We start from the raw sequence: 25,458 nt of genomic DNA on the forward strand, positions 1-25,458 counted from the left end.
AAGCAGTGGTATCAACGCAGAGTACTGAGAAGCGCGAAAGAGAAGCAAGGAGAGCGAGGAGGGGAAGAGGGATGCTACACGGTAGTGCGCACCGTGTATATGCCTCTCTCTCTTTCTCTTTCTCTCTCTCTTTCACTCCCCCCCCCCCCCCGCCCACGAGTCTCGCTCGCTCACCCGCTCGCCGCAAACGAAAACTTAAAAATGCCGCCGCAGCGCAACCCGAATCGATATTCGCCGGTGCGGTCACGTGACGCAGCCGCGGGCCAATCGGCGGGGCTCGCTCCGCCTGTGGCCCGACGAAAAACCGCGGTACGACATCTACGTACGGGCGGACGGAACAACAGTCCGCGGCTAGCAGCGCACCGGTTCACAGTTTGGCGATGCGCCGCTCTCGCGGTTATCCCGCGTACAAGTAGTAGTGGACCCCCGGACGCATCGACAGAGGTATCGGGCGTACGACGAAGTATCGGGACGGATCAGTGGTCGGGGATATACGGGACACACACAAGGAACGGAGGAGCCGAGGACGCTCTTCGCGTTCACATTCTTTTCTTTTCTCGATATATATTATACGTATCCGCACACACGCACACACACGCACACACACACACACACACACACATTATATATACGTACGCGCACGTCGTACGTGAGTTCCGCGAGTCTCTCTTTGTGCATGTGTGGTGGTGCCCTATCGTCCGCCGGAAGAAGAAGCGCGCGTAAGCGACCCCGCGTATATATATATATATATACATACCCGTATACGTCGTCGTCTCGCGTGCAAAAAGAGTCAGCCAGTCGTCGCGGCCCATGGGACAGAGTGAGAGGGTAGAGGAAGTGACTACGATGCGCGCGACGAGGATGGAGTGCGCGGGTGAGTGCAAAGAGGCGCGTCGTGGCCGGCGGGTGTGAGAGGGGAAGGGAGAGAGAGAGAGAGAGACAGAGAGCGACGGAGCGAGATAGATATAGCCGGTGAGAGAGAGAGAGAGAGAGAGAGAGAGAGAGAGAGAGAGAGAGAGAGAGACTCTCTCTCTTGGCGCGACGCGAGTGGGACTGAGAAAGGCGAAGAAGAAGAAGAAACGGAGAAGAGTTCCAGACGGTGGCTATAACGCGATATATAGATAGTGCGTTTTTACATATGCCTGTGCAAGAGAGAGAGAGAGAGAGAGGTGGTACTTTGGTGAAAAGTAACTCTCTCGGTGATAATCGAAGTCGCGTGTCCGCGCTCTCCCGCGTTGTTATCTCTCCACTTTTCGACGATCTCGCGAGATAAATTTTCCTCTCTCCCCCCCCCCCTCCCCCGCAGCCCCCCACCCCCTCTTCCCTCTTTGTTCGATCACGTCGTAAATCGAGCGTCCCGCGTCGCCGTTTCGTGTCGACGCGGTGATATCGTGGCGACTGTCGCGACGATCGATAGCCGCGATCAATAGCGAGAAAGAGACAGAGAGAGAGAGAGAGAGAGAGAGAGATAGAGAGAGAGAAGGAGAGATTATCGCGCGCGCGTGACATTCGTCGTGTCGGATAAATACGTGTGGCCTAGAGAAATTGTGCCGCGTAAAGTTGGTGCGCGAGATAAAGGAGAAGTCGCTTTTTTGTTATGCGACTCCGCCTACGAGTTCGGCGCACATAACCTAACCTGACCTTAATTTAACCTAAAAGCGACAGAGATTAGAGATCGAGCGGGAGGAAGTGGAGCGCGAAAAAAAGTGAAGTTGGAACGGGTACGAAGAGGACGAAGCAAGATTTCAAGATAGAGGAGAATAATCATCGCGACCAGCAAGGAAACGACGAGCGCTCGACGATCGCTCGCTCGTCGTCGACGATCGTCGCGGCGACGGGGTCCCAAGACGGTCAACACGACGACGGGGAAGACGAGGACGACGACGACGGCGGTGGCGGCGGCGGCGGCGGCGGCGGCGGCGGGGACGCCGGTGGTGGTGACGGCGTCGACGACGACGACGACGACGACGGCGGCGACGACGTCGCCGACGGCGATATGGAGGAAAGTCAGCTGTTGATGACGGAACTTCCGGTGCCGTTGACGCCGAGCGGCGGTACGACGCTGCTACACCGTCCGGGCCATTTCTATCACCTGCATCAACCGCACCTGGCGATACCGACACCGCAGAGCCAGGCGATCCTTCAGCACAACTCGGGTGGCGCGGCGAGGCATTACGGTACTGAAGGCAACGCCGGCTGCGGCGGCCTACGCGATCTGCCGGCCTACACGATCGGCCAGGGCGGCGGCATCTCGTCGCGGCATCAGCTGCACCCGCATCAGGTGCACCAGCGCGGTAAAGTGGCGACCCACGGTCAGCCCGCCGCGAGCACCCACGTGTCCTGCCTCTATCCGGAGATTCTCGCGCTAATCTTCAGCTACCTGGACGTATGCGACAAGGGACGCGCCGCGCAAGTGTGCACCGCGTGGCGCGATGCCGCGTATTATCGCTCGGTCTGGCGAGGAGTCGAGGCGCGACTGCATCTGAAGAAACAAGCGCCAGCGTTATTCGCCAGCCTAGTGCGACGTGGCGTTAAGAGGGTGCAGGTACTGTCATCGCGACGCGGCATCAGCGACGTGCTCAAGGGCGTGCCGAATCTCGAAGCGCTCAACCTGTCCGGTTGCTACAATATCACCGACGCTGGTCTCACGAACGCCTTCAGCCAAGAATACCCGTATCTCACCGAGCTCAATTTGTCGCTCTGTAAGCAAGTGTCGGACACTTCGATCAGTAGGATAGCTCAATATTTAAAGAATCTCGAGCATCTCGAACTGGGCGGGTGCTGCAACATCACCAACACCGGCCTGTTGCTGATCGCGTGGGGCCTGAAAAAGCTCAAGCGGTTGGATTTGCGAAGTTGCTGGCATGTTTCCGACTTGGGTATCGCTCATTTGGCCGGTCTGAATCAGGAGACCGCGGATGGCAACCTCGCCCTAGAGCATCTGAGTCTGCAGGACTGCCAACGGTTGAGCGACGAGGCACTCAGGCATGTATCTATCGGTCTCACCACCCTCAAGTCCATCAACCTGTCCTTTTGCGTATGTATAACCGACTCCGGCGTCAAGCATCTGGCTAGAATGCAGAGTCTGCGCGAACTCAATTTGCGCTCGTGCGACAATATCTCCGATATTGGTATGGCGTATCTGGCCGAGGGCGGTAGCCGCGTCACCTCGCTCGACGTGTCCTTCTGCGACAAGATCGGCGATCAGGCCCTCGTGCACATCTCTCAAGGTCTATTCAACCTCAAAACTTTATCGCTGTCCGCCTGCCAGATCAGCGACGAGGGTATCTGCAAGATCGCCAAGACCTTGCACGACCTCGAGACCCTCAATATCGGTCAGTGCAGCCGGCTCACCGATCGAGGCCTATATATCATCGCCGAGAGCATGAAGAACCTCAAGTACATCGATCTATACGGCTGCACCAAGATTACCACTAGCGGTCTAGGTCGGGTCATGGACCTGCCGCAGCTCAGTATCTTGAATCTCGGTCTGTGGCACATGGCCACAGTGCGGTGATGGCTTTTTCCGTGGCAGAGTGCTCGGAACCAGCGCCGTCAACGTCATCGTCATCGTTACCAAGGCGACAACGACCCCTCGTGGCGACTCGAGGACAACCTCGTTTTCGCGCGCACGTTTCTGCCGCAGGCGGTAAGTCTCTTGCTGTCACTCCGAACACTCCGAAGTTGTCTGAACGTTTTCGACATCTTCGACTATGGGTGCAGTCGAGGAGACGCTATTAACGCTAGCAGCGTCGTTCTGTCTTTGTTATTTATTGAAAATTGAACAAGAGCAGAGCATGCTCGTAGCGTTAAAAGCGTGCCCTCCGAACGCAGCCATTATCGTCATCGGCGGATAGCGTTAGCTCGTTTCGAGACAGGAATTCCTCTTTCTCATAGAAGGGAAAGGCAAACCGCGCTCGTTCTCGACAGGAATTCCACTATCTCTCAACAAGATGGTACGAATCCCCTCGAGGAGAGCTTCCTTTCCCCCGAGAAAGCGACTGTACTCGAGCAACATATATACATATGTGAATCGACTCGATGTGACGAATGTCATCACGCCTCTTCGTTCAGACGTTTCGTATGAAGTGCGCTTCTCTCGATAATTAATCGATAATTGCTCTTATCTCTAGTTAATCAGTACAGCAATATGGAGTGCAATATGAAAAAGATTTTGAAAATTTTGTCGATGAAATTGTATCATCGGTTGATGCTGTTGATTTAAGTTTGACTATTGGTCATTTATCTCGTAAAGAGAAAAATGAAAATCGATTGGTATATTTACGCGGTTTTGTGCAAGATCTTTTTTCGGATATCTTTATAGATAATGCACTGCAATTTTATGAATATTTATAATATCAAATATGGCGTCGGTTATTGTTGGAAAAATGGACGACTATTTCATGCTTAATATTTGAGACAAATATTAAGCATGAAATAGTCAATTTCGCAAAGCGTGCGATAAAGATTCGATCCGTTAAAGACAAGAATTCTTTTCGCACATGAAAATATTTAAAATTCTTGAATAATCGATCTGCTTTCTATTCCTGATAATGAAATAAAAGCTTTACGGTAGATCGGGTCTGCACGAATCAATTAAATCTGATGAACATGCGTACCTATTTAGGCAGGATTTTTTTATATTTTTCTTTACGGAACAGAGAGATGAAGTTAATTTGATCGCATCACTGCAACGAAGAAGCTCTATTGACACGAAGAAGCGATCGTGAGACTGCTTCTTCATTTGATTTCTTGTGAAATGCATAACATGCACAGTGAATTCTCGTTTTTCTTGACTATCTTGGGCGGATCTCGGGTCGCGACAATCGAGCGTAGGACGAACCTACGTATGTATCTCGGCATACGAATATAAACAGGATTGCCACCTCGGAATCTCCGCTTGTCCGGAAATGGACTAAAAATATATATATATATTAGGTGTACAAATAAGTTTCCGCCATTTGACAAAAGTTGGCGCCACCAGTAAGTTATGGTTAAAATTGTCAGATGTAAAACGTCCTTATCGTAAGATTGGACATCAGTCAATAACATAACCTTAAAATATTAGTGATTCTTTATCAGTATAATATATTCTTTTGTGTGCGAAAATGTCGAGTTTTGAGCCGAATAAGCGTCATTTGCGGGAACTTTTGATTTACTTCTTCAATTTGAAGAAATCTGCAGCTGAGGCGTATCGATTGCTTGTAGAAGCATATGGTGAGGCTGCCTTAAGTGGAGAGAAGTTGTCGCGAGTGGTTTCAAAAGTTTAAGAACGGTGAATTTGACATCGAAGACAAAGAACGTAGCGGAAGGCCGAAAGTGTATGAAGACGCGGAATTGGAAGCATTATTGGATCAAGATTCGTGCCAAACGCAAGAAGAACTTGCACTTACATTGGGAGTGACTCAAAACATTAAGTTCCGTTCTTTCACAATAAATGCCCAATTTTTGATAAAAAACGGCGGAAACTTATTTGTACACCTAAATTGTACACATATAAAACAAAAAGAAGAGAAACAGAGATAGAGAGAGAGGGGGGGGGAGTGATATGCTGCAGTTCAACAAATTTCGTTTATTTCTGTTATTTATTATACCATATATTGCACTTTCTCCTGGTTCGTGCTTACTGTACTTATTCATACTCTAAACTTTATTCAGCGCTATATTATATTACATTTCACATTGCACTAATAAACCCCTCTGTTTATGGAAGAAATATTCAAAACACGATATCATTAAGACCGCGACATACAAAATACTTTTACACTTGCTTCTTTACTTCAAAATTGTACACTTCTTATTATTTAATATGCTCTTTAGTAATTTTATTTCTCTTCAGACTTGATAATATATTTATAAAATTCTTTGCAATTCATATTATAATCCATTTTTATGCAAATTTCGGCTCTTACTGACTCCACTTTCAAACGGTTTTGTTCATCGCATTATGCATTATTCATTAATGAAAAAATTTCTTCCCCATAACTATTGTTCAACTAGTATTCCTAATATATATTGTATTATTTTCAATAATTTGCTCAAATTATTATTCTCATCATTTGCAAAGATTTTTCTCCATTTTTCATCTAATATATCACATATTTATTAGAAGGTAATAGATTTTTTACAACGTGTATTTTATTATATAATTTATCCTCGTTAATAATTACATTAAAACAAGTTGGCACATCCAAAACATTTTCATAATTAAAATTATTTTTTAAATTAAACAAAAAATTCCATTTTTTTTTATAAATAATTGAATCATAGTCTTATACGAAATTAATTTTGGTAAATATAATATTAAATATTTTTCTTTAATTTAAATACTTTAAATATTGCCTAACATGATAATTAATTTTCCGATATAGTAATCAATTTCTAAAATTAAATTATTTGGAAAAGATTCTATAAAAATATTACAAGAATATAATTTATTAATTATAATTATTTATTGCTTTGAATAACAAAAAAATATGAAATAAAATGTTATTTTATATTGTTTATCAAAATATATATAATTAATTCGAAGAGTTCAAAGAGTGAATAGGAGATGCATATATTATATAAATATATTTATTAATATTTTTCTTTGAAATAAAAAAAGAGCATTAATAAGAAAGATAATTAATCTGTATAAAAAAAGAGAAGTGTTGCGCCTTGCGCCTAACGGAAGCCATTCAAAACTTACTGCAATTTGCTCCTTGTAACAACTAGCTCCAGTTTTCCCTATTTTTTTGTATAAATTAATGTCTATTATTAATTTTGTTGAAAATTTGATTAAATTTACTCTCACGAAATACAGGAGGAATGTTTAAATCAGTATGGTATCATACGGAACCCGAGTCAGGTATATTAAGCTATTTAAGTGAAATTATCAGAACACAATAAATTATATATGGAACTAATTTGCTAATTTTTTGCTATTTTTGTTTTTAAAAGTAATTTTTTTGCTCCAACTATTAAAAAATTACGAAGAGCTAGATAGCTTAAGATTAAGCTACCAACGCCATTGTAAAAAAGCATATATATAAGTCAAAGCAAAAAATTACTACTAATAATTCTAAAATTTATTATTTTTTTTGCTATTTTTTACTTTAAAAATAAATTTTTTTTTTTTTGCTCTAGCTTTTAAGAAGATACCAAGAACAAAATGCGATGCTCAAGAGTAAATCGCATTAAAGAAATTAGTTGCTCGTATTATTATAGCAGCAGAATATTCCTGAAATATTTGCTCTCAAGATATCCAGGTTCCGAATTTTTTGCTCGCGAAATAAATTTGAAAAATTTATATTTTACTCGTATAAGTCTGTTTAAATAAAATAACTTTTTAAATTTTAAAAATTTTTTATATCTCTATTAGTTACAGAAATAATTGTATGTTAACATTTAAACTAAGCACATTATATTTATATATAAATTTTATTTATTTATTTATATTTCTTTATTAATTTTGTGTGTGTATGTGTGTGCACGCGCACATATATACATACACGCATACAGAAATAAATATACATATTAAAAAAGCATATGACTCTATAAATTATATAAAAGTATTGTTGGTATTATTTTTTTCTTTCTGATCTTGTTCTCGAATATTTTTCTTTTTAGCGAGTCCATCAAGTTCTTGTAGGACATGCAAAGTCCTGAAAAAAAAAAGGATCGAAATTCTAAAGATGAGATAATGATCTGAAAAGTCAAAATACTAAAATTTAAGATGTTACGATTCTGATGACATTATCCAGAAAAATTATAATATCGAAATTGAAGACATGAGACAATGTCCCGAAAAGTCGTAATTCCGAAATTTAAAAAGTGAGACAAAATCTCGAATTTCCAATTAAGAAACATTAAATTGTTCACATACTTGTACATACTTTGTACATACTTTGAAAAGATAATCTTTATAAAATAACAAAGTTAATTTTTATTTATAATCAAATACGGAGAAAATATTTTCATTTTATCTTGATACGTTGAACATTTTTAATTATAATTTTTATATAATTGACATTTTATAATATATATAATTCAAACTATCTTTTTTATCATTATCAATTATAATTGAAAACAATTTTTATATAATTGAAACTTTATTGATTATAATTGAAACTTGGATATGTTTAATTATAATTTTTATAGGATTAAAACTTTATGCATATACTTTATTCTTATACATATACAGGGTGTCCCATTTTAATCTCCTCAGGCAAATATCTCAAAAACCAAGCCCGGAAGAGAAAAATGTTTCAGACAAAAGTTGTTTGGTTTCGAAGGGGCCATAAGATGGTACCATTGGTTTGACCTTGGAAAATCATTTGGAAGGTCATATGAAGGTCAACTTTAAAATCTTAAATGGAAACCCCATTTTTTATTTAATATTCTTGTAGCTGACATCGAGAGCTTTCTTTTCATAATAAAAGATATAGTATAATAGCTATTGTATCATCTTCATCAGTAACATGAGTTAACATTGCTTTCTATTGATCTTCTAATGCAACTTCTATCATCATTTTTCGTCTCTTCTATCAGATTATTTAATGACTCAAGCTCGTTATCCAATGCTGCTTCTGCATTACATTCTGTCTCTTCCGTTTGGAATTCTGAAGTTTTTAATTTTGTCAAACATAATTCACTGTGATCATTCGGCAATATAAAATGGGAATATGAAGCTTTAACCTCGTTAAAGCGTTATTTTTTTAACATTAATTATTTCTTCTCAAATAATCTTTAATTTGATCGAGATATCTCTAACTAAGAGATATAATTCGTAGTTATTATTTATTGGGCTCAATAGTAGAACATAGGCTGTGTGTTCCAAAATTCACCGCCAGCGTTGCAACCGTTACGTGATAAAGCATGCCATCAACAGCGTTCCATTTTTGTGAATGTGCTGCATTGTATGAATACAATGTTCAAAAAGGAACGCTACTTCTTTCAGTGCTGGCAATGAATACTAGTAATTGAAATAATTTACAAATTAACCTAGAAATATGGAGAGAAATGAGCGAGAAAAATTTTTGGTTGGAACATATTTAAATATAATACTGGAAGAATCTGATGAGGAAGGGGAATCAAGCGATGAATCTGATTCGGCGGAAATAATAAATTCAATAAAAAATTATTTCGCGAACGTGTACCTAAATTACGTTGCAATAATTATATCGAATTTTACGGTATACTGATAGTGACTTTAAAAGCCATTTTCGGTAAAAGTTATTTATTTGATACATTATTATTATTCGCTAATTATATGTTATTAGTTGATGCAACAAACGACATTAAAAAATATTTTTTACGGAGAAATATAATGTATAATTTAAATATATAAAAAATGTCATGCTATATTTTAATGTGTTTTTCATAGCCTTAATCGATCAACGATGTTGCGTTGAGCAATAAATTCGATATTTATATATCCTGAGAGTAATAAATTAGCTAAAAACATTTTAAGACCAAAATAATAACAGCAACTAATTGCAATAAATTCGCACTTAGAGCAATAAATTAGCAACAAATTAGCACTTAATATGCACCAGAGCCGAACTCGATTTTTTGTAATGGGGGTGTCAGATTAATAGGGGTGCAAATGGTTCAAATACTTTATCATATGCCACGTAATCGGCAAGTTTGATATCGTTCCATTGTAAATGCTTTGAAATCGTTTCTCCGCAATGTCGTTAAAATTCATAGCGTTCCTCTGGATGTTGGCAAACGGACGTTCATTGTCTATCATCGCGTACGATGTATCTTGATTGGCTACCGTCTCAACTACAGACGGTGCTGTAAGATGAAGTCGATACGTCGAATATGGCGTATTCTAAATTGGGGTATCGGCTATCATCTCGGCTGTAGGCGGTGTAAAATGAATTCTAACAGATGTATCGGGAATAGTTCACGGCGTATTTTAGACAAGAGCTGTAGCTGGGTCGTTACGAATTTCGGGCGACGATCGTTCTTAGACGATGCGATGGACTAGCGATATTTGTTTTCGATTGTCACTTTTATTCTTGTCGTTAAGTTTGTTTCCGTTATATTCTTTGCTCGTTATTATCATCGTCACCGTCAGACGCGATCTCCTCATCGTCCTTCTTCATCAAGTGAATATGTGACGAACAATGTGCATTAATTCTATGGTTACTGATATTCTTCATAAGTTACCACACCATACGTTTTGACAGTTCTCTATAATGTATAAGAATATTTATTACAAACATTAATAATAAATATTATAATTATCTAGATAAAAATCTTTTAAACGAAATGGGGAAAAGGCTAAGGAACCAGCACAGAAAATCAAGTGCGAATTTAGTTTATTAAGATATAAAATCGTTTCGATCCATTTTTGGATCCTCTTCAGCGCAAAAAAAATATATAAAAAGATATACACCCGTTACAATTGTTTAAAAATCAATTAATGCAATTAACGCTATAAAGTTGTGAGGTACAAATGCAGAGCATGTCGAAGTCACGTTTAAAATTAAACTATACATGTCATCTGTAGGCTGTGTTCTTCAATGTTCGTAGTAAAGAAGTAAATACGGCAGCATAAAGCCTCCGTCAGTAAAGACAACCATTTCTTTAACGTATGCCATGGCAGAGAACATGCATATCTGAATAATTACAAAATTATTAGAGACCGAACCTACAAAGAACAATTAAAGAACAGAATTAAAAAATCTTTTACTCATGAACAATTATTATATTTTATAGTATTTACAGTCATGATGATATTCCTCAAAGAAATGATGCATACAAGCTATAGTTCGCTATCTTTAATTGCTATATAAGTATATAAGCCTTCTTACCATAAGAATTTTGTCCTTGTTGTATCTCAAGTTTATCCACAATATGGTCCGTATGTTCCTCGCTTCCTTTCCCCTTGTTTTTTCGGTTTCTTGTACGGTTAAATCGATTATTTTATAGCCATACGAATGTTCTTAAAAGCGTGTTTTATTCGCTTTGTTGCCATTCTTGGGCTTCGGTTACATATACGACTTTAACGTCGTCGTTGTCGTCGTCGCCGCCCATTTTTCTTGACAGAATCTAAAAAAATTGTAAAATCTTCATTACTATTCTTCACAATTACATCATCGTCAAATCAGACGAGATATACAATCGTTATTAACATACCTGCTGTACAATCCATCGCTCTCTTGTCTTTCTCCTCTTTCATCTTTTTGTTCTCCATATTCACTGTATTTCTTGCATCAAGAGTAACGTATTATAGCATCACATATGACACAGCGTATAATATTTCTTCTCTTATATCTTTTTCGAAGAAACAAAAATCGACCGGGTTTTCAAATTGTGTATGATGACTGTTCTTCGATGTAGCCACTTTTAAACCAAGCATATTTGAAAAGATTATAGAATCGTAGAGAGGACAGTTATATGTGTGTTAAGGATCATAATTTGATGATATTATTTCTTAAATGTAAATTGACATCATATTAGGTGTACAAATAAGTTTCCGCCGTTTGACAAAAGTTGGCGCCACCAGTAAGTTATGGTTAAAATTGTCAGATGTAAAACGTCCTTATCGTAAGATTGGACATCAGTCAATAATATAACCTTAAAATATTAGTGATTTTTTATCAGTATAATATATTCTTTTGTGTGCGAAAATGTCGAGTTTTGAGCCGAATAAGCGTCATTTGCGGGAACTTTTGATTTACTTCTTCAATTTGAAGAAATCTGCAGCTGAGGCGTATCGATTGCTTGTAGAAGCGTATGGTGAGGCTGCCATAAGTGAGAGAAGTTGTCGTGAGTGGTTTCAAAAGTTTAAGAACGGTGAATTTGACATTGAAGACAAAGAACGCAGCGGAAGGCCGAAAGTGTATGAAGACGCGGAATTGGAAGCATTATTGGATCAAGATTCGTGTCAAACGCAAGAAGAACTTGCACTTACATTGGGAGTGACTCAAAACATTAAGTTCCGTTCTTTCACAATAAATGCCCAATTTTTGATAAAAAATGGCGGAAACTTATTTGTACACCTAATAATTTAACAATATAACACGATCACTAAATGTGCGTCCAAACTTTTTCCATATTCTAAATCTATAAACGTCAAAGAGTTGAATTGTTCCTACGGTTTTTGGTATTATTAAAATCCGTAACATCTTTATGTTTAGATGGTATAAACTTTTGTAGGCTCGCGGGACAATGTCCTCTCCAAGAGTCTAATAATAACACACTGTAAGATTGATAGCTAATGCGTTCTTAAATGATCGTATCAATTGATCCAATCTCTCTGAAAAAATAGAAAGAGAAGAGGAATTAAAGCTATCCTAATAGCAACGACTATTATTACGAGTAGCGCGACATTAGCCACGCTAAAAATTCGTTACATGTTAAATGCGATTTAACTAATCATGAGAAAATGAAACGTAGTTCGTTATACTTCACTCTGTAGCGGGGAATGATGGTAATGCCAAGATTGTACGTGATACTTCTGGGCTATTCAGGGACTATAATCATCTTTGCTCGTTCGCTCAACGCGTGAATTGTTCAGGCACCAGAATGTTGCATCGCCAAGATTAAATCCGAGTTAGCTAGATATCCTAATTAGATTTCAAATAAATTACACCATTAAAGCCCAAACAAGATGGCAAAAATTTTGAAAAATATTCTTTGAAAGAGTATATCAAATTACTTTACAAGTGTTGTAAATTTTATATTATACCAAAATAACACACACTGCCACATATATTCTTATATCTTCTAATACGCATATTTATTTTAAACAAGATGTCAACTAGTAGCAGGTACGACTACTATATTTATGAATCTCTTCTCTAAGCATCCTTTACTAATAAAGGAAGTATTCCTTTCCGATTTTGATGAGCTTCGAATATGTTGTAATTGGTGGGAACGTGTGGTGCGGGCAGCAATAAAGCAATACAATTTAACTTATATAAATTTATTTAACACTGTTTAACATCGATGTTGGTTGATAAAAAGAACTTAATAGTAAGAGCGTGACGTGTGCATGTCGAGGAGACGAACCGAGTATATCAACAGAAATGACACAAAATCAAAAGGATGAGGTAGATATGTAAAATAATTAAGAATAAAATAGTCAACGGCAATCACTCATTGGACTAGAATAATATTGTTTTACATCTTATATATCAAATTTTTACAGTACAAAAAAATGAACCACTCTTTTTTGTTAAATTGCTCATTGCGAATACGCATATGTGAATCCCTGCCCTAAAGTATCGCCATTTTTTAGAAGCGGTAAATAATGTTAAAATATCTATAATAATATAAGTTTATGACCCTTATCGAGCTGGCTCCCCCACCTTGCAAAAATAAAAAAACAAATAACGCGCAATTATGAGCTATTTATAAGCTTTCATATTCCGCAAATTAAAAATTTTGTGCTCGTTGCACTGGGCAGGAATTTAATACTTTTTGGAATTTAATACTTAAAAAAACAAATATTCAATTAATCTTTGCGGCAAAATTAGGAGCTATTTATGAGCTTTCAAACTAATATAGTTTTAATTTTTGAGCTTATCCCCTTAATTCATAAAACCACCCCACATTTCCCTGGTACAAGAGAGAACTATTCTTAAAATGAAGGAAATTAACTATTTTCCAACTAAATATTGTTTATCGATTTATGAGCTCGCCAAATTAGCGAATTTCGATTATTGAGCTGCAACCCCTTTACAATAAAACCACTCTATATCTCTCCAGTACAAGAGAGAACTATACTTAAAATGAAGGAAATTAATTATTTTCCGACTAAATATTGTTTATAGATTTATGAGCTCGCAAAATACGTGTATTTTGATCGTGTTGTAACTTCTTCTGCAAGAGTCTATAATTTATAATTTTATCATATAGCAGAAATATAATAGTATTCTTGCAAAAAGTGTTAAATTTTTGCCCAGTGCAACGAGCTCAAAAAATTTAATTTGCCGGATATGAAAGCTCATAAATAGCTCATAATGGCGAGCTATTTGTTTTATTATTTTTGCAAGGTGGAGGGATGCCAGCTCGATAGGGGTAAGTTCATGTATATATTTTACTTTCTTATATTTATTATATTTTACTTTCTTAAATTTATTTATTTTTCACTTTCTTAAAACAAAATCAATTAATATTTTAAATAGATGATATTTGGCTAAATTAATCTTACTATTTAATTCTTTTGAAATTTCTTCCCAATGTGATGCCATCAACTCTCGAGATCTTGTGCTTAGGTAATATACGATTCCATAAATCTCTTTTTTGTACTTCAACTATGAGAATCTCCTCAATATCTTTCAATAGTATTGCAGTTGTTCCTATCAACATACAATGATACAATCGTTTAAAATAGATGATGTAATAATGTAATCGTTATAGGTATACTGTTTATTGAATTATATAATAATTAGTAATATTCTTATACAGTATTGTATAGTATATTGTAGATAAACATATATTATGATAAAATTTAAAATTAAATCGGAATTTTATTTAGCATAAAGAAACTACAGGAAATGTTATTCTTTTATTCTTTCTTATATTTCAGAAAAAGTTATTTTTCTGTTTAATTATCGAGGATTATAAGTATATTATACAAAAGAGAAGAGATCAGAAGAATTTGTTGACCTCAAAAATTACATATTGTTTAATATTAACTTAAATTAAATCAAATGCAATTAATTTCATAAAATTTCCACATTGAACATGCAACATTTTTGACTAAATATATTTTTTTAACGTCAATCTCTCTTCGTGATAAACGGCTCGGATCTGTTACTATAGAGATAACGTCCTTGCTTATTTATTTGAGACGACGCGAAAGGTATTTCGGGTCTTTGTAGTTTCGTACGTGAAGATCAAGCGTTCGTTCTCAAGAAGCAGGAGAGGAGGAGGAGGAGGAGGGGGAGGAGGAGGGGGAGGAGGAGGAGGAGGAAGAGGAAGAGGAGGAGGAGGGGGAGGAGGTGGAGGAGAAGGATGAAGAGAATCAAACCGTACAGCATGCGTACCGCGCGCTCATCTCTTTCTCTCTCTTCCGTTCTTTTCGTGGAACCTGAATATTCCGCCTGAGGAGTAGCGAGTAGCGTGGAAGTTGCTGCTCCTGCCATGTAAAAAATAGGTGCGCGCCGAAAGTTTCATCTCCTCCCCCCCCCCCCCCACCCCGCGCGCCTTTTTCTTCCTTTTCACCGTCATCGATGGTGCATATTTCACTGTTGCGGAGATATTTTCTCAATATCTTCCAATTGTATTGCAATTGTTCCTATTAATATATTATATACAATGATACAATCTTTTTAAATAGATGATGTAATAATGTAATCATTATATATTGTTTACTTTGTACAATATTAGTAATATTCGTATACAGTATTGTGTTTATTACTATTTGGCATACGATACGAAGTCGATGGATTCATAATAGTTTCATTTTTTAAACAAAGTGTAATATTCACAAATATGTTCATTGAATTTTAGAAATATAAATATTTAAATGAACAGAGAGAGAAAGAGAGAATATACAATAGTTCTAATAAATATTATTCTCAATGACATATATCTAGATCAAATATTCGTATAGTTTTCCCATAGGGAACTGTGAAGCTGACATATTGACTAATATTGACAGAGAAACTGTGCGACAAGAAGCATCTTTATGTATCCTCCTCTCGTTTCAATCCATATAAAATGTATATACATATACAGGGTGTATCTGAAATGATGCACTAAACTTTAAGAGCATGTTCTAGAGGTCAAAATAAGACTTTTTTTCTTATGAACATGGGTCCTCAAATGAACCTCCTCCATCATTTCAAATACATCCTGTATATTTTATCAAGAGAAAAAGAAAAATGGGTACACACAAGTTGACACTTGTCGCACAGTTTTTCGTCAACTAGTTAGCTTCATTCTGAGATACTCACCCAAATGCTTAGGCTAGGTATACATGTCATTGATTATTCTACAAACGTTACATTTTAAAATTATATTTTTAATTCTCGAACGATTTCTAAATAATACATTATGTAAAAATATACATTATATAAAAATATTCAAAGAATTTATTCACCAAACTGTGGAACTAAATCTCCATTCTTACTTTATTTGGAAATACAAATTGCAATCGTTTTAGTAGAAAGTAATTAAATCAGTAATTAAAAATCAAACATATTTAACAAATTTTAATTGTAAAATAAAACTTTACAAGAAATGTTCAAAATGAGACCACCATTGCATTTAAATTGTGCATCGTAATAGATTGTTTGTTGAATTGATAATCATTTCTGATATTATTGTAGCGATTGCTTCAATGATTCTTTCTTCTAATTCCTCGTAATTATTAATTTGCCAGTTATAAATATGTTCTTTTATATGACTCCATAAAAAATAATGTAGGGGCGTCAAATCAGGTGATCGTGCTGGCTAACTTATAGGACCACCGTGTCCTATTCATCTTCCTGGAAATTTTTCATCAAGAGACTAGCGTACACATCTCGCATTATGTGATCTTATTGAAAAACGAACCCTTTTCGTATATTTAATAAACCATCTTCCAACAATTCTGATAAATTGTTATCCAAAAAATTTTTATAGATGTTGCCATCAAATCTTATAGGCATTTCAACCAGTCCAATTTGTAATTTAATGTTGAAGATACTACATCATTTGTTATATAAGCTATAATAATTATGCGGACTACACTTTTGCTAGAAAAGGATGTTGCATAATTTGTGGATTCACATACGCCGAGCTACTTTTCCGATAAGCTTTCGGCACTCGTGCCGCACAGTAATTGCGACAGTTGTGAGAATTTTTGAGCGAGCCTGTACCGGAATGTACAGGCAGCCCCGGTATTTAGAACCAATGGGATCGAAGGGCCGACAGCGGCGGTGAGCGGCATCTGCCCGCGAGCCGAGTCTCGAAAACCTGAATTTCAACTACCTACCTACCTACCTACCTACCTAGGTAGACCCGATGGCCTCCGGAACCGCCAAAAATGCGGCATGTGAAACGATCCGCTCTTTTTGACGATATTAGAGCGATTGCGATATTTTACGAAAAAAAATTTGATTGGGTGAAATGCGCGGCTGTTTTTGCACAAACAGATATCTAATTAATTGAACAATGACACACAGAATAGATACATTTCGTCGACGCAATTGCATTAATTATAGTGATCGTCGGGTCGACTATTTATTGCATTAATAATGTAATCTTGTTGGTTAACTAAATATTTGTCTGAATGTATTTTATTCGCTCAAGCGACAATTTTTATTAGCATTTAATGAGCGACAGTGTGAAAAACATTGTTTAAAATCCTTTATGAATTCGATAATTTACATTTTACAAAACATCCGTAATATATCGATTTTTATGAAACGCACATAACTTAAGTATAGTTTTGTCTTTGAAATTGTCTTTATAATATCATTGCGTTAATTTTCATGATACAACATTCCAAAAGTTTGGTGAATTGCACTGCCTTATATGACTATCCTTAAATAAACACGGCAAATTAAATACAATGTCATGTCCGGACATGTCCGGATAACCGTCCGGAACCGATGTTTTTTAAAATATGTTGTGAAACACAAAAATCTAAGACACGTATTTTTTTATACGTGTGCATTTTCATGTTTAGGGATGAAACATCCCTTTGGAAAAAAAAAACCAATGTTTTCTTTTAGAGTCAAATATCGTCGAAACTATAAGAGATAGAAAAAAAAATTGTTAAACGAAAGTTTAACGGCTTGAAGAGTTTTTTAAAGTTATGAGAAAATTTTTTTTTTATTTTTTTGAATCCATCCAAAATTTTTTTTACCGAATTAATGGTTTATTTTTTTTCCAGATTCCATCATATATAATAGAGTTACGTTACAAAATATCACATTTTCGAGAATTAATTATAAACGCTTCCGTATATATACAGGATATACAAAAAATGTCGAAATCACTTAATATTTTGGAAAATACGCATTTTCGAAAAAAAATGTATCATACAAAAGTTGTAGGGTTTTATTACATAACAATATTATTATGATCTTGAATAGCGTTGTCAAGGTCACGTGACAGTCACCTTTAATTTCTTAAATGGTAATCTCTATTTTTCTTTACATATTCTTGTAGCTTACCTAGAGCTTTTCAAAACACTATAACAAATTATTTTTTCATTAATTCATTTCATTTTTCGAGTTATTTTATATCTTAATCTGACAGAAAGATATTTTGATATAAAAAATAAAATATCTCGTAAAATATTTAATTTTTGATAATCTTACCGTAATACTTTTATGTACAAAATAATGAGACAAATCAATTAGTGTAAAAAAAAAAAAAAAATATATATATATATATATATATATAATTTAAAAAAATACATTGTAAATAATTATACTTTTTCTTAAAAACAATTATTTTTTTTATACCGATTGATTTGTTTAATTATTCTGTACATAAAAGTATTATGCTAACAATAAGATTATTGAAAACTAAATATTTTACGAGATATTTTATTTCAAGATCATAATAATATTGCTATGTAATACGCCACATAAAACCCTATAACTTTTGTATGAAATATTTTTTTCGAAAATGCGTATTTTCTGAAATAATAAGGAGTTTCGACACTTTTTGTACACCCTGTATACGCTGTCCGTGCTCATCTCTGCACTTCTGTTAAGTTAGCACTCTTACCTTGGATGGATTTCTTTAAAAGTATTACGGTAAGATTATCAAAAACTAAATATTTTACGAGATATTTTATATCAAAATATGTCAGATTAAAATATAAAAAATAGAAATAACATATATGCAGAAATTAAAATACAAATAGCGGATTGGTTTTTGTTTTAAAATGTTCCTCGAATTATGTGCTTTTGAAATATGCCTAATGAGATTTTCGTACTCATTCTCTTTGCCCGATAAACCGCCCCCTGAGCAGCATTATAACTTACAAGAGTAAAATATCAGTTAAAATACAGATAGCAAATCTAGGCTAAAAATGTTTTACGAACATTCCGAATACGTATGATGAAATTTTACCGCTAACCTTTTTATGAAAAGATTATGCATGAAGAAATATAATCATTTTACAAAATTGTTGAAATGTTATTATTTTTATCTTATTATTTTCGTTGATAAATTTCTTTAAAACATATGTAAAATCAAATTTTGATGCTAATTTTGCTATAAAGATAGAACAATAGTTACAAGTTTATAATAGTTACAAAATTAAATCAGTTAAAATTGTTTTTGTTAAGGTATTGTTTAAATTAGTTAATAAAACTTCAAAAAATTTTTTAAAGTTATTAACTTTTACATAATAGTATGTATGTAATTGTTAACAATTGGAATAGTTATTAGTATCAAAGATTAGATACAGGAGAGGTGGGAAGAATTAAGATATATAAGTTAAGTATAAATTAAATATAATAATTTAGGTGTAGTTAGATAAGTTAGGTATAAGTATGTACATACATAAGTAATATAATGATTCTATTTTATATCTATATATTACGTAATATATAATGTATATATTAATACAATAAAATCATTGAGAAAGAAATACTTTACAAGGTATAATTAAATATACTTATATCTTTTGAATGTATAATTATATTGCATATAAAATAAGTTGTGGGCACGCAACATAATTTATATTTAAAATTTGTTCTGGATCCTTACAGTCATCATCATATTTTATTCATTTGTTATTGTTTCTATAACTAATAGCTGCGTAATGTCTAATATCATCATTTGATCTTCTTGTTTGCTTTCCAGGAGCCATGAAATTGAAGAAGCCAATAAGATAATCTTTTTTCAGAAATGTAAATCTAATTTGTTGGGGGATATTCTTTAATTTTATACTTGGTAGTTCTTCTTCATGCCCATAGACTTCTAGAATAACGTAGGATAGACCCTGAAAAACAAATTAAAATTTATTAATATTTGGTGATAATATTTTAATAGTTACTTTCTAACAATTTATATAATATTAAACATAAAATTATTACAATAATTGTAATATTAATTATTTAATATAAATTTAAATAATAGTTATCTGTACGCGAAAACGTTGTCGTTTTGAAACCGCTGCAGTTTGTTTAGCAACAACATCGTAGTCTTTTATTATTATATCAAGCGACGCCAAGCATATATATATATATAAAAAAAAAAAAAAACGTTTCGACTTGTCAACGGTTTGCCTATGTTGCCTATGTACAGGGGCCGCGACGCTACCAAGTAGCTTATCCGGAGTTTTACGTCTAATAAACTTTCGATTAAAATTCCTCAGGAACCAAGCCGTTAATCAAAAATCTAACGGCACTTTTCTTATACAATGTGGATGCAAGCTTTCGATTGCGACCAGTTTGAATAAGATTAGTGCAGTCAATTCTGAGGAATGATAATCGTATACCAGAAATGTGACATTTTTCGTTCTTCATCATTATCATAATAAGATAAGTTTCACACTCTCACGTACGTATGCTCGCACGCACACACGCAAAGCGAGTTTGTCCCTCAAGGCGCGTTTGCAGCGCTCATGTACGATTATTCGCTTGAGTGTGCAAATACACCTTGAGAGACAATGTGTATGTGCGTGCATACGTATATGATACGTATCAAGCAGTACGCGGTAGCATCGCGACGTCAAGATATAATAACGTTATAAGGTTAATGTTATATTTGAATCTGCTGCAGAAAATATATTTGGTCCTATCGAGTAAGTAGATTGAAATTTTGTATATATATCTGCTTATATATGCTTATTTATTGTGTATATGTATATACATATACATATATGGAAAATGTATTCTGATATATGTATAAATTCGTGTATTAATGGGTGCGTTCAGAAGATACAACCGTTGAGTGAGCGTTCTCTGAACGCACTCTGATCAGTGAGCATCATTCAACATGTTTAATGAGCAGACGCCATTTTTCTGAGCGATTTTCAAGTACGCTCAGTGAGCACAACACGTTGCAAGTTGCAAGCAGTTAGTTTCAAATTTGCGCATTTATATAGTGATGAGTGACAATATGTACGAAGTAATATACACCTATAATAATGCTTCCTATAGTATAATGGACACTGGAAAAACACACGAATTATTAAAAAATGGTTAGTATTAATTTAACGACTTATATATAGTATATATATAGCTACACTGTTTAAACTAATGGCGAATTCGATTGATGTGCACTCGCTCCGTTTCAGTGGCTAGTAACTTTTTGTTGCTAGACGCACATGTTTGGAGCGCGTAGTTTAATACTGACTCGAGTGAGGTTACTTGCACTGACCTGGGAGCGATTACAGGCACTGATCCGCAACTAGTGCATTTAGTAACTTCTTTAGTGCTCACATGTGCAATATGCGACTTGTAATCAGTAAGAGAGCAGAGAAAAACCTACAGTAATCAACGTAAAAAAGTAAAATATTAATATATTTAAAGGTGTTCTTGCGCATTCTGTTTGTTTTCTGTTTGAATTACATCAGTTCTCTCTGTTTTTTTTTACAATTTTGATTACATCAAGGTCTCAAATATTAAAGAAGAAAAAAGTACACCCAAGTTTCTTTAGGTTAACCCCCGAGCTTGAACCATCCAGAAGGAAAGTCCACCATTACGTCCACCATATCCTTGTGCTGCATGAAAAATTTCGGAGTTTGCGTACATATCATGTAATTTATCAAATGTACTTTGTTTCAAACGAAAACGTCGCTGAAACTAAATAAAAGAGAGATACTTTAAATATGAAATAATATAATAAATATTTAAACTATACATTGAAATTATGTGTGATAATATCTCTTTATTAGAATATTCATATATAATACTTATCATATTCCGAACTTTCGGAATTTGTGTTTCATGTCTCATTAATACTGCCATCATTTCTTCATCGCTAGAACTGCTCGAATTATTTAACAGTTCATCTAATAATAATATTTTAGCTGCCATATTTTTTCATTGGAATACTCAAATTTGCACTGAACTGCACTGTCGGAAATCTCAGTGCAATTCAGTGCCTTCTGCGCTAGTGCAATGTATTTCAACCGAACGTACAAATAACACTGCACTGGGATAATGCAGTTCAGTCGATCACGTTTTCACTAGCACATGTTTTTAGTGCGCTATCAACCGAATACACATAAAATTCTGAACCAGTACAGGGCAAGCCAACCGAATACTAAATATTGAAAGAGTTATAGACTCAGCATTTTTTGAAGAGTACATAAAGAAAAACACGAGCGCACCTGTACTGTTATCATTAAATGAGTTAGAAAATACAGGTACATTTATATAATATTAAAAAAATATATTGTGGAGAAAGAGGAAAAAAGATTATACTTATTAAATGTGCATGTATTGGCTGCATTCCGTTTCATGCATCATGCGTATGATGCATGAAACGGAACGCAGCCATACTCATAATAGCTGATAGATGCTTCTGACAGACGCACATATACATATATTATGTTACAATGGAATACGCAATAATATATTTTATTATTTTATTATTATAGAACAGAATAGTTTCACATGGCCAACAAAATCAACCAAGCTCTTTCTCGAAGCATATTCTGAAAGAAAGTTACAATTTTGAGATCCCAAAATAAAGAAAAAGCGATTATGGCAAGAAATTGCACAAATATTAAAAATGCATGGATATACAAACATAGATGAAGAGACACTAGATCGTAAAATGAGAAACATGAAGAGATCTTATAAAACAATTAAAGAGAATAATAAGAAGACTAGTACTGGACGTAGACGTGTGTCTTGAGATTATTTTGATATATTTGAAGATATTTTTGCCAATGATAAAACTATTAATCCTGATAATACATTAGAATCGACTATACATGTTCCAGAAACGTTAAATGCATATCAATTATCTACTATAGAATCTATAGAAAATGAAAGTTCTTCAACATTAAGTACAGCTTGTATTAATGAATTAAGTTCTTCAACTACACCATTATCCAATATTACTAATCGTAGAGATGTATTACTAGAGACTTGTCTCGGTTCTCCATCTACGTCCATTACTTCTTCAATAACATCAAATCCTTCTGATCACAGCTCAGCTTCATTATCCACGACAAAAAATAAATCTTTTCATAAACAAAGAAATAAACAGTTGGAAATTGAGCAGAAAAGAATACAAGCAATTATTGACCTGAAAGAATCTTTGAAAGAAAGTAATCAAATCCAAAAAGAACGAAATGATTTAATAAAACAGTTACTTCTATCACAACTTCATCAATAAAAAAATTAAAGTATTCTTTATACAAGACAGAAAAGAGAGAGAAATAGACATTTAAAATTAAAGTTATATCTATTTTCTGTTAATAATTCTCAATTCTCTTTTTATTAACTTCATTAACTCATTTTCTTTTTATTGAGCATAAACAAAATTTATTCTTCTGTTTATATTGTTTATATTATATTGTTGTGCAATATAGAAAATATTTATTTAAGGAAGAGGAGAGAGAATGAAAGATTTAAAACCAAAAAGTTACCTTTCCTAATTTTATTTTCTTATTATCTTCATTAAAATTTGCTATATCCTATTTTCGTGTATTCTTATTATATATAAATATATATATTTTGTGTTCCTATCTTATGTATACATGATTATATTACGTATTTTATTTAAATAAAAATATACCAAATTAATCTATTTTTCATATGTGTTTATTTCATCTAAATAAATACATTAAATTATTCCTTTTTAATGTTGCATTTCTATCATACATTTCATGAAAGTTATTGTCAGCATCGTTTATATGTAAGAATTGTTATTCTACATTGTGAGCATAAAATATTTAAAAATATTATAAACTTACGTTAGATGAGATCTTGCAATTTTGTCTATTTGGCCATACAATATAAATAGGCATTAATTGAATCAATATAGTTACTAATCTCCTTTAAAACATTATGACCTGTACTTTTGGCAAATCCAAATCTGTCTCCTACTGCTAAGTAGCTTTCTTGTTTGGCCAAAATCCAAATCGTAAACAAAACTTTTTTTCTTAGTTCTATCGGACGATTTTGATTTCTGACCATAGTATTACCGACAATATTAACCAATTCCTATAATAGTATTACAATAATACTTATTAAAATAGAAATTGACTTTAACAATTTTAATACAATATTAATTTGCATACCTCTACAGCTGCCGGAGACATTCTAAAATGTTCTTTGAAGATTAAATTATTATATAAAGGAACTATGTGCTCATAATAATTTTCATTTTTTTGACGTATACCACGTCTTCCTACATGAAAATTATGTAATATTGGCTCTTCTAATTCTTCAATTATATGTCTTATAATATTTCTTTCTATAAAATTGTCGTTTAATAGGACAAGAATTATAAAATTGTTTATATCCATTTTTACATCCACCAGCTGCGTTGTCGCGTCTTAACCTTAACCTTGACATGTGCAGAGCAAAGAAAAAAAAGCCCGTTCAGAAGACTGATCAAACATAGTATTTTGCTCAGTGAGCGCTCACTCAACGGTTATACAACAGTTGTGTTTTCTGAACGCACCCATTATTAACGACTAGAAGTGCTGCTTTGAAGAATTTTTAAATTGTACATTAATGACTCTACGTAAAAAATTTTTATGTTCTCATAATTGTTACAATCAAATACATCAAGACAAAATAGGTCATTCTCATGGCTGTTATATCGACTACAAAATGTGTAAATCATGGTTTTTATCTATTGAGATGGTATCTCCCCATTATCCGATGATACGATATATTAAAAGATTAATATTTAATTTGATTAATTTTAATAAAAAATTAAATAAATTACATGAAGCATTAAATGATGTTGATATAAACACTCTAAAAGATATTGCAATTGAGGCTCAACAAAAAGGACAAACTGTAACACAGGTTAATGCGGAAATTAATTTAAATGAAGATGATTTTCATTCTCAATATTACTTAGCTTTTACAGCATTTACGAAACGATCGATAGATGTTCCAAAGTTTGCTTGTATTTCTTGTACAAAATATTGCTTTAAAAGAGATATTGTTATGAAAAAAATTTGTAAGAAAAATGATACAACAGTTTGGAACAATTTTATTAATGATATAGAATTAAAAATTAATGAAAAATATATTATTTGCAACTTTTATGATCGATATTTCAAAAATAATAAAATGCCACCAACATGCAGAATCAATAAGCTCGAAGTGCTACCAGTACCAAAAGAAATAACAACATTAAATGATTACGAGCGAATTCTTATACAACGAGCGAAAGCATTCCAAATTGTGCAAAGAGCGCATACGGTAATAAATAAAAATCTACCGCACAGAGAAATGATATCAAAAGTGAAAGGTAGAACATTCCATTTGCCATTGTCGTTAAACGAAACGTTAAACAAAATTTGTTCTTCAACTGAACCTATTAATTTAAATCATGAGCTATATATATTAGTTCGTGGTA

At 34.5% G+C, this 25,458-nt stretch overlaps 1 protein-coding gene across 2 annotated transcripts in view; it reads left to right on the forward strand.

Annotated features, from left to right (window-relative positions):
* Positions 1-1,155: 1,155 nt before the first annotated feature.
* The window catches only part of Ppa (Partner of paired), a 72,971-nt gene continuing 48,668 nt past the window's right edge, over positions 1,156-25,458 (forward strand). Inside the window, exons 1-2 of one of the 2 annotated variants that reach the window (XM_070301149.1) lie at positions 1,156-3,649; positions 22,508-22,806. In XM_070301149.1, the coding sequence (XP_070157250.1) occupies positions 1,997-3,517 (1,521 nt within the window). In that variant the 5' untranslated portion in view covers positions 1,156-1,996 and the 3' untranslated portion in view covers positions 3,518-3,649; positions 22,508-22,806. Of the gene's footprint in view, positions 3,650-22,507; positions 22,807-25,458 lie in introns of those variants that run through there. The other variant, XM_070301148.1, reaches the window with a different exon arrangement.

Source organism: Polyergus mexicanus, unplaced genomic scaffold (genome assembly GCF_030449975.1).
Source record: "Polyergus mexicanus isolate NDT 795.1 unplaced genomic scaffold, iyPolMexi1.0 SCAF_9, whole genome shotgun sequence".
Classification (NCBI taxonomy): Eukaryota; Metazoa; Arthropoda; class Insecta; order Hymenoptera; family Formicidae; genus Polyergus; species Polyergus mexicanus.